At 33.9% G+C, this 9,664-nt stretch overlaps 2 protein-coding genes across 6 annotated transcripts in view; both read left to right on the plus strand.

Annotated features, from left to right (window-relative positions):
• Positions 1-402: 402 nt before the first annotated feature.
• LOC107748841 (cation-dependent mannose-6-phosphate receptor-like) lies at positions 403-5,110 on the plus strand. Its single transcript, XM_016563830.1, has 7 exons — positions 403-732; positions 2,187-2,353; positions 2,446-2,603; positions 2,962-3,068; positions 3,894-4,024; positions 4,134-4,260; positions 4,361-5,110. The coding sequence occupies exons 2-7, from the start codon at positions 2,205-2,207 to the stop codon at positions 4,484-4,486; spliced, it is 798 nt and encodes a 265-aa protein (XP_016419316.1). The 5' UTR covers positions 403-732; positions 2,187-2,204; the 3' UTR covers positions 4,487-5,110.
• A 3,556-nt stretch (positions 5,111-8,666) lies between these two features.
• Positions 8,667-9,664, plus strand: part of LOC107748817 (caspase-2-like) — a 21,042-nt gene continuing 20,044 nt past the window's right edge. For 4 of the 5 annotated variants that reach the window (XM_016563784.1, XM_016563802.1, XM_016563811.1 and 1 more), the window contains exon 1: positions 8,667-9,174. The gene's annotated coding sequence lies outside the window, so the exon portion shown is untranslated. The remainder of the gene's footprint in view (positions 9,175-9,664) is intronic. The other variant, XM_016563793.1, reaches the window with a different exon arrangement.

The raw sequence follows: 9,664 nt of genomic DNA on the forward strand, positions 1-9,664 counted from the left end.
ATTTAAATAGACTAATGTTTAAAATAAAAAAGTGGGAATTTTATGTTATAATTATCTATATATTACCAAACATATCTTATAGTTATCACCACAAAGACATTATTAGCTTTACATACATACAGTAATATGTATAAAACTGTGGGAAAAAAATATTATTGCCTTGGTGGTTTTCAAATTATCTTTGGTCAGCAAGTAGCTAAGGTACACACCTTCAGACAAAGGTAGCAGTGAAACAACTAATTAACGTTTGCCGTTTTGACGTGCGGTTTACTTCCACGATAAACTCCACGTCGAACAGGACAGTTGACTTTGGCTTATCAGGAAAAACACATCTTGTTTGAAGATGAACTAGATCTACAGCACTAGACTGTACTTGTTTGAGCAGCACTCAATATCCCATGTTCACGTGCAGCACTTCAGCTTCCGCCTTCTGCACAGTCACATGTGGCGCCCGTTTAGGTTCACTTCCGCGTTTGAACAGAAACCATTAAATCCTTTGAATAATGCAAGCGTTTTAACGCGAATATAGTCAGAAGTTTGTTTATTCAATGTGTGTTTATCGATACCACCGGGTATTTCGACGTAATGCCATTAAGTGTTGTTTAACGACATTAGTGCGACAGTTTGGGAAAGAGAAGATCCCCAGGCTGGGTGGTGGACACAACTAGACAGCTAATTCAGACCTTTACTTTTATTTATCTACAGTAAACACGGTCATAGGAATTCCGAAAGGTGCGTTTGTGATCCACTTTGTGCATTTCTTTCATTTTATGCATTTTAAAGATGACCGCTTATGCTAACAGCATGTTTATGTGGTTTCCTAACTAAAGTTCTTCATTACCGTTTGCTTCATTGCTTACTTGAACTTGGATCTATGCAGTATAACTTTTGTGTTGTCTTTTTCAGTAATATAAAATAAACATCACACCGGTTTTGCCATTACAACCAGGCTTTTGTAGTTTTGGCAACAATTTGTAAACATGCACAATAATAGCATTTTCAGCGAGTTTGATAAAATTCTATTTTCAAATTAACAGCATCTGTCTTTAAAAAAAAAAAGATTATATTTGAAGAACCAGCGATGATCTTTCACATTTGGCGTTTCAGAGTGCACCTTTTTTTTTTTCTTTGGTTAAAATCCTAAGCAATTTTGACCAAAAATATTTCACATGTTTCAGGAAGTAATCGTTCAAAAGTTTGGGATCGGTAAGATTTTTAATGTTATTTAATGTAGTCTCTTATGCGCATCAAGGCTGTATTTATGTGATCAAAAATACAGAATTTGTTAAATTTTCTTTCTAATATGCTGATTTATTACCAGTGTTGAAACTGTTGTGCTACTTAATATTTTTTGGAACCTGTGATACTTTTTTCTTTGATTATTTGATAAATAAAAAGTTAAAAAAGAACAGCATGTATTCAAAATAAAAATGATAAATAAATAAAAAGTATTAATTTTATTTAAAAAAAGAAAGAAAAAAATGTAACGACCCCAAACTTTTCAACAGTACTGTATATTGTAACAAAATTTCTATTTTCAATAAACACTGATCTTTTTAACTTTTTGTTTATCGAGGAATCATGAAAAAAGTATCACAGGTCCCAAAAATATTAAGCAGCACAACTGTTTCCAACATTGATTATAAATCAGCATATTAGAAAGATTTCTGAATGATCATGTGACACGGAAGACTGGAGTAATGATGCTGAAAATTCAGCTTTGTTTCACAGGAATAAAGTATATTTTAAAGTGTATTAAAACAGAAAACTCTTAGCCTATTTTAAATTGCAGTAAAGTTTCACAAATTTTTTTTTTTTTTCTGTATTTTTGATCAAATAGATACAGCCTTAGCATAAGAAACTTCTTTAAAAAAACATTAAAAATCGTACTGATGAAACTTTTGATACTACTAACTAATAGCAAAAATGCGAGTTATTATGAAATACCAAATGTTATTGGAATTAACCAGGAATTAGGACACAGCTTGTCTAAATTGTGTCCTAGGGTTCTTCACTAATCATAAAATACTCTGTGCATACTGAGTCTGTATAGTGAAATGTGTATTATATGCATATATTGTGTCAGGCTACTGTTACACTGCCCACATTTTGTGTGCATGCCTAAGTCAATCATTGGATAAATTCACTGATCGTTTTTTTTTAATGTGTTGCCCTTTTCCCATCAGGTGTCACCTGTGAAAGTCATGTTGCTGTCTCTGAGAATAATCACTCCTCTTTTCGTACTTCTTGCTGGAATGCAAGCTGAGTTCCTCACAAATAACTGCAAGCTGATTTCAGGGAGCGATTCTGAGCGAAATGCGCTCAATTTACTGGAGCCTCTCACCAATCAAAAGTAAGACAGGTTTGTTTCAAGTTAATCTAGCATTCGTCCAGTTTGCAGGTTGTGCTGGTCTTGTTAACTGTCTTCATATTCACTCTGAACAGCTTCACCGCAGAAAGACCGGGGGAGGGATATTTGTATATTTTTCAGGTGTGTGGAGATGCTGGCGGAATGAAGGATGCAGGTCTTGTGCAGCAAGAAAAAAAAGATGGAAAGCTGGTTCGAATTGGCAACTACAACCAAACACGAGCTATTAGAGGAAGTATGTAACCTTGCTTGCTTCTTTTTGCTACAGGTGGACTTTTCTGAATTTATCTTTCGGTCTTTGGTATCTCTTTCAATTAATATTATAACAGTTGTTATCAATGTTAATTTATAATAACGACTACTGAATTTTTCTTTTCATTGTCTGCTGATTCTTCTGTGGATTGTGGCTTTTGTTTAGTTTAGTTATATAGTAGCAGTTAGCAGGGATGCATTGCAAGAGAACATTGTAAATACAACCCACATAAAAATAAAACGCATCAATTTTGACTAAATTACAGAACTTTTTCCTGGTGTCACAGGAAGCCTTGTTAACTCGTTTTTTGACCTTAGTTCTCCTTTTGTTCTTGGTGCAGGTGACTGGGTTCTGCTCTTCTATGAGGGGGGAGATAAATACGACAGCCACTGTTCACTAGAGCCAAGAAGAGCCATGATTATGATTTCATGCAGTACGAGTGCTAAGGTATGAACTTTTTAATGCTTTTGAAATGACAATTGACATTTTTTACTCTCTACCCCTATAATGATTAAATAAAAATGCATTTATTTATTTTTCATGTACTTTTTAATATATTATTAGATCTTGATAAGAAATAATTAAGCGTTATATCATTGATCCTCATAACCAGTGTTGGAGGTAATGCATTACAAGTAATGTGAGTTACGTAATCAGATTACTTTCTTCAAGTGACTAGTAAAGTAACACATTGCTTTTTAATTTACAAGAAAATATCTGAGTTGCTTTTTCAAATGCATAAAGCCCAGTTACTTTGTTTTCCCATTTATTGACTGACAGCTCTGTGTGCTGTGTAAAAATGATATTTTCAGCACTATAGGTCTAGACTAAATGTGAACATGCATCTCACTTACACAAAAACAGATCCAGTATTTCTCAAAATTAATAAAAACAGGCTTATTCATTTCAATTTTGGTGTAACAGGTTTTTTACAAATTACTTTCCATAAAAAGTAACTAAGTATACAATTAGTTACTTTTTTGGGGAGTAATGCAATATTGTAATGTATTACTTTTAAAAGTAACTTTCCCCAACATTGCAAATATTTGTTGTATTTCTGTCAACATCTGATCCACATGTATATGATATATAGTTGCTAAAAATAATGCAAAATTATATACCATATAAACAGAGTTAGTAGCATTAGTGCGTTATCATGTTGGAACTAAATCATTATCTCGGGTATGCAAGATAGATTTTACCCTGACAATAACAAGAATGACAATTATTTCTTGGCTCTTATTAATTTTTTGTGTGTGTGTGTTTTCTTAGAATGCATTTTCAGTGGTTTTGGAGGACAATCAGAAGGAGCAGGACTGTTATTACCTGTTTGAGCTGGACTCCAATGCAGTCTGTCCTGTAATCCCATCCAAACTCAGTGCCGGCTCCATAATCCTTATTATGTGAGTGCTTCGAAATTCTCACTGGGATTGTCACACCATTAGAGACAGTTAAGGAGCAACATTAATGTCATACTTTACATGTAATCATGTTCCTGTTTGCTCTCCATAGTGTGTTCTGCTGCCTGGCTGTGTATCTTACTGGTGGATTCCTCTATCAGCGACTGGTAGTTGGAGCCAAGGGAGTTGAACAGTTCCCTAACTATGCCTTTTGGTCAGAGATCGGCAACTTATCTGCTGTAAGTATAATAATTGCATATACATTTGTCTCCGTTTATCTTGTTTTGGTCTTTTTTTTTTTCTTTATGAACCAAATAAATATTTTTTTTATCCTAACAGGACGGATGCAATTTTGTCTGTCGTTCCCGTGGCAACAGAGAAGAAGCGCCCACATATAGAGGCGTGGCTACTGAACCTCTTGGGGAAGAGCAAGAGGAAAGGGATGACCATTTACTTCCCATGTGACCAAATCACATCAACCAATGAGAAGAGGCTGGACAGTTATTACAGTTTTGGAAACCAAAGAGAGATGTTCAGTTCAGAAGGCGTGTTTCTAGTTCAGAAGTGCTGCTGTTTTTTTTTTTTTTTTTTACTACCCAATAGTACTTAATCTCTATTTATCCCTTAAAATGTTGATTTGGTGTTTGTTAAATGTTAAAGTTTGCTAACTAGTTTTCAAAAATCCAAAACTCACAAATATATTTGATCATTTGATACTTATGACAAGATATCATCGACATGCAACACTGCCCATGTTTTCTCTCTTTATAGGAAGTAAAAGACATCAACGCTGCTCGACTGATTTACTTGTAGTTTGGTACAAGTGCTTAATTTGTTTAGAATGGTTAAATCAACTTTTACTTGGAGTATGAACCCATGTTTGATGAAACTTAAATACATTTTTAAGCTTATGCGCCACCAACTCAATTAAATGTTTAAAAATGATTTTTGTTCTATTTCCAGGTTTTCAAAAAAAATTCACTAATATTGATTATTTGAAAAATTGGACTCACAAATATGCTCTACCTTACATTCCAAATTAGCTATTTGTTGTGAAATATTGTGTTCGTATAAAGAAGTTATACCTCTTCAGCCTGTTACAGCCTGTATGTGATGTTTCTGAATTATGTTATTAATGACAAATTGCTATCATAAAGGTTATTAATAAGATACATTTGAAGAAAAGTATGCCTTCTAGAAGATAAAGAGGTTTTCTGGGAGAGACCCATTTGTGGCACATTACTGTTGATAACAATTAACAGTTGAAGTGAAACAACATGAAAGGAAATGTGTTTCCGTTTGGTTGGTTTTCTTTTCACTTTGGCTGCTCGATATTGCAAATATTTATGATACTTAGACTGTGGGATCTATTTCATACAGTATAAATAACTGTAAATCCTCACTGGAAACCACAGGGCAAAATTCCAGACTATGTTTTCCTTTCACCGCTTTTAAGTACTGTTTGTTTGAATGCACTGAAGCTTTTTTGTTTTTTAGTGGAGTCATATATTTCCCCTAAACATAACCATGTTCTTGAGGAGCCAAGATCATGAATGAGCTTAAACGCTCCTGTTTTTGAGATATATAGATCATAGCCTTACAACTATTTGCAGAATCAGGAGGAAGAGAGCTGATGGTTATCAACCCAAGCCATACAAGGTGCTGTGAAGTTTTGGTCAGTGTATAAAAGCTAGAGGCTCTTTGAAAAGCACTTCTAATCATCAGATCGAAAATGCTGGTTTAGCTTCTGCTTTAACAACTAGAGTCCAAATTAATAGCAGAAAGATATATGATGCATTGATTTGGCTTGGTTCTGATGTACTGTACTTCAGACCTGTGCAAAGAGGTGACTTCACTGTCCTTGCTACTGCTTTATTGTTCTTTACAATTTTAGTGTGAAAATATCAATTTTGTTTGCTTTGGAATTGTTGAGGAGACAGTGTGAATAAAGTGTTTGATTACTGGTGTGTGTACGCACTTGAGTAGTTCTTTACAGTTTACATTTCTTGCTGTAGAGAAAACTGGTGGCTTGCATTAAAGCTTTAGAACTTTGAACTGTTCTTTGAGCATTTACAACTCTTTGACTAAAACACATCTCCACACATGCTTAATTACACATTCTTAATCATTTCTTCACAGCCTCTATTATCAGCATAAAGTTGCAGGTTATACATTTTATATTAGTGGTGTATATGCCATGTTGGGTAAAGAGTATTATACACATTACACATACAAGCTCTGTTAATTATCAGTGGCTGTTTCGTGCCTGTGCTGCTGTCTGTTTCTGTTAGAGTCCAAATACAAAACCATACATGCTTACAATCTACAATGGAATATTTTTCTGTTTATAGCAATGATTGATTAACTAAATCTAAATAATTAACTATTAGTTATTAAGTTTGACCTATTGGGGGTGGCTACATCACATTTAATCTTGTAGTGTTTCAATGACTGTATTTCTTTATGCAATTTAGGTCAAATAAAAACTACATGTGTTTTGTCAAATGTTTAAATGACTAGATAGCTAAGACATGAAATTCCTCTTTTTGGAGGTTTTTGGTTTTGGTTTTTTTCCCATTCAGTTCCTTGCTACTGATGACAAAATCTGACTAATGTTTTGTTATTGCGACATTTATTGTACCCCGCTTAGTTGTGTGGGTATGTTGTAAAAAGATGACTAATACTGTCATCTTATAAGAACCTATAAACTTCCATTTCATTCGTTCTTTCAGTTTTATGGGAACATAAAGGTGACTCTACATTATATCCTGGTGGACAGAGATAAAGTCATGTGCTCTTCTGTAAGTCAGTTCTAATTATATTAATATTGTATTGAGATGTAGTTCGTTATACAACTGTAACTGCAACAAAATGTAACATTTAACTGGATAAAAATTATAATTCTACACTGTAAAAAAATAAGAAAATAATAAAAACTAAATAAATATAAAATAATAACAATATATCTACTCAGAATCTTGCCAGCAGATTATAAGCAATATTAATCAAGCAATTAAGAATTGAGTTAGAATTAATCAAATGAGCTGCTTAAAGGTCATGCATTTAAAAGGAGTAAGTGCAAATAGCAAACATTAACTAAAATATGGACAAAATGTGGTGTTCACTGGATAAAAAAACAAGATGCTAATAAATACTACTTCATGACATTATTTTGATTTGACAAAGATAAAGTTAATCTTATTAACAGCATTGAGTGGATTCATTAAAATAATGTAACTTAATTAATTAAATCTGATTTCAGGTACTATAAGACATTCCAAAAGAACTCTTGATTTATTATTGCCAACAACAGTCATAGATATTTGGCTCTGAATTTCCACTTGTTCAAATGGTGAAAAGTCCCAGTGCTGCTGATACAGGTTCTATATCAGCACTCTTGTGAATATACCTCTTGTCCAAACAGATTTGAGGACCAGAGCTAACTGTTGAAGGCTACTGTATATTGGTTAACTTAAACTCAGAGTATCTTCCGGGTTTGGGTGCAGTGATTGGAATCCAGCATTATATTGTAGATAGATTTGGACGTTACATTACATAGAGTCTTTTTTGCACTAAACAATATTCACCTCTAAATTATGCACCATTTATTGCTACATATAATGATACAAACATTAGAAGAAAAATACTATTTTCAGTAAATAAAAAAGAGGCAGCCTCTGTTACGTTAAGCGAGTCTGGGAAATATGGAAACTTGAAATAAAACGTGAACAGAAATGAGACTTGTGCTGATATTTAATGGTAATTTTAAATCATGAAATCACTAAATGAACTGTATTTCTAACAATGATGTCTGTGTGGTGTTACACAAGTTTCACATTTCAAATAAGTGGATGAAACAGACATCCCACGCAGCGCCAGGTGGAGCCTGGGGAGAAGGAATGGGATGGAGCATCGAATAATTATTTAAGTAGGAATATTTGTGTATATACGTGTGTAAGAACTGGAAAAGGAAAAACAAGGAAGAAATTGATAATAAATAAACCATGACTGCATAACAGCAAAAGTAGGTGGCGATATGCACACAGGATGTAACGCGCCAAAAAAAACGGAAGAAGAAGAAGAGGCGTGTATGTAAACTAGCGGCCTTTTCCACTTGGTGACCGACGTTTGTGTTTTCTGTAAAGAAAAATCACACTATACGTATTGTAAACATAAACAGGTAATTCATTTAATTCTAGAAATCGCAAAAGCTATTTGGTGACGGTCACACCACTTCATCGTCAGCTGTTTGTTAACGCTGGGTGTAAAACAAAGCCAGATAGCATGATAGTTTTAGCCGCTAAGCTAGCGTTTTGCAATATTATATATAGTCTCTGCATGAGCAATTTATGATATATTAATGCAGAACAAAACATTTTTATTCACAAACATATCTGTATTTGTACAAATCGCTGCACAATCATTTAATCCCGAATTACACAGACTCAAATTGAAAGACATTTGTTTGTGGTTAGTAAGATACATGTATAAAATGTATGCAGTACATGGATAATTGTGCGTGCATCTATTAATCATTTAGAGTCTAATATCATCCCATATCCGCCCCTCTCGTGGGCGGACGGGGCTGCGATAGGCTGCTCCTCACGTCAATCATCTACATGCACAATGCTATTGGCAGGCCAGTTCCATCATCACCCGCGGAAGTTTGTACAGAGAGATTCTGAGCGCTGTCAGTTATTTTTTTTAAAAAAAAGACATTTTTTTAGGCACGTTTCGCGTGTTGCCTCGAGAACGAGGACGAAAGACAAAGAGTAAATTAATTTTAAAGGATGGATTTTGCATCGAGAACAGCAAAGCTCGCACGAAGTGCTAGCACGTAACAGCTAATAGAATTGTGTAGCATGTTGTTAATTAAATTTTTTTTTTTATCGCTCGCCAACTTCATAAACAGCCTAGGAAAGGATCACAAAACGATTTGAGCTGCAATTTAGCAGCTGGCTTGCTTTTATTATAAGGTTAGTGTCAGCAGTGTTATATATTGATAGTTGTGTTTTTTTGTTTTGATTAGCATGCTAGGCTAAGCTAAGCTATTCATCATTCTGGATTTACATCAAATCAACATCGCCCTTCATACATCATAATTATAGTGTCATTTCTGTCATTTTCACACGGCAAGGACTGTACCAAAACAGGTAAAGCGAACCTTGTAGCCTTTATAACTTGTTGAAACTAGCAGGACACTGTGGAGGCATGTGGATCACTTGAGCCTCCTCACCTGTGCGTGTGTAACTTATATGATCATGGTGAATATTTTGACATAATGAACATAGACGGTCACTTTCACCCCAAATTAAAAAGAAAAACCTAATAAATTAAATTTGATGAATTATAAGTTCTATACAAAAAAAAGGCATAGTTAAAAATTAAGATCTTTCTGCAGTGACATTGACAGTTGCATGGTAATATTAAAATAGTATAGTAAAATGTTTTGAAGTCAGAATGAAGTCAACACAACAAATACGACATATCTGAAGACTTCATAAAAATTTATAAATGTAATTGTTTTCTTTTCACATTACTATAATATAATCATTATAATTGCAGTCTTATATATTTATATACACGCACATATGTATCGTGTGTGTGTATATGTGCATATATTTATATATATATATATATATA

This window comes from Sinocyclocheilus rhinocerous, unplaced genomic scaffold (genome assembly GCF_001515625.1).
Source record: "Sinocyclocheilus rhinocerous isolate Xijiao unplaced genomic scaffold, SAMN03320098_v1.1 scaffold491, whole genome shotgun sequence".
In the NCBI taxonomy this organism is placed as follows: domain Eukaryota; kingdom Metazoa; phylum Chordata; class Actinopteri; order Cypriniformes; family Cyprinidae; genus Sinocyclocheilus; species Sinocyclocheilus rhinocerous.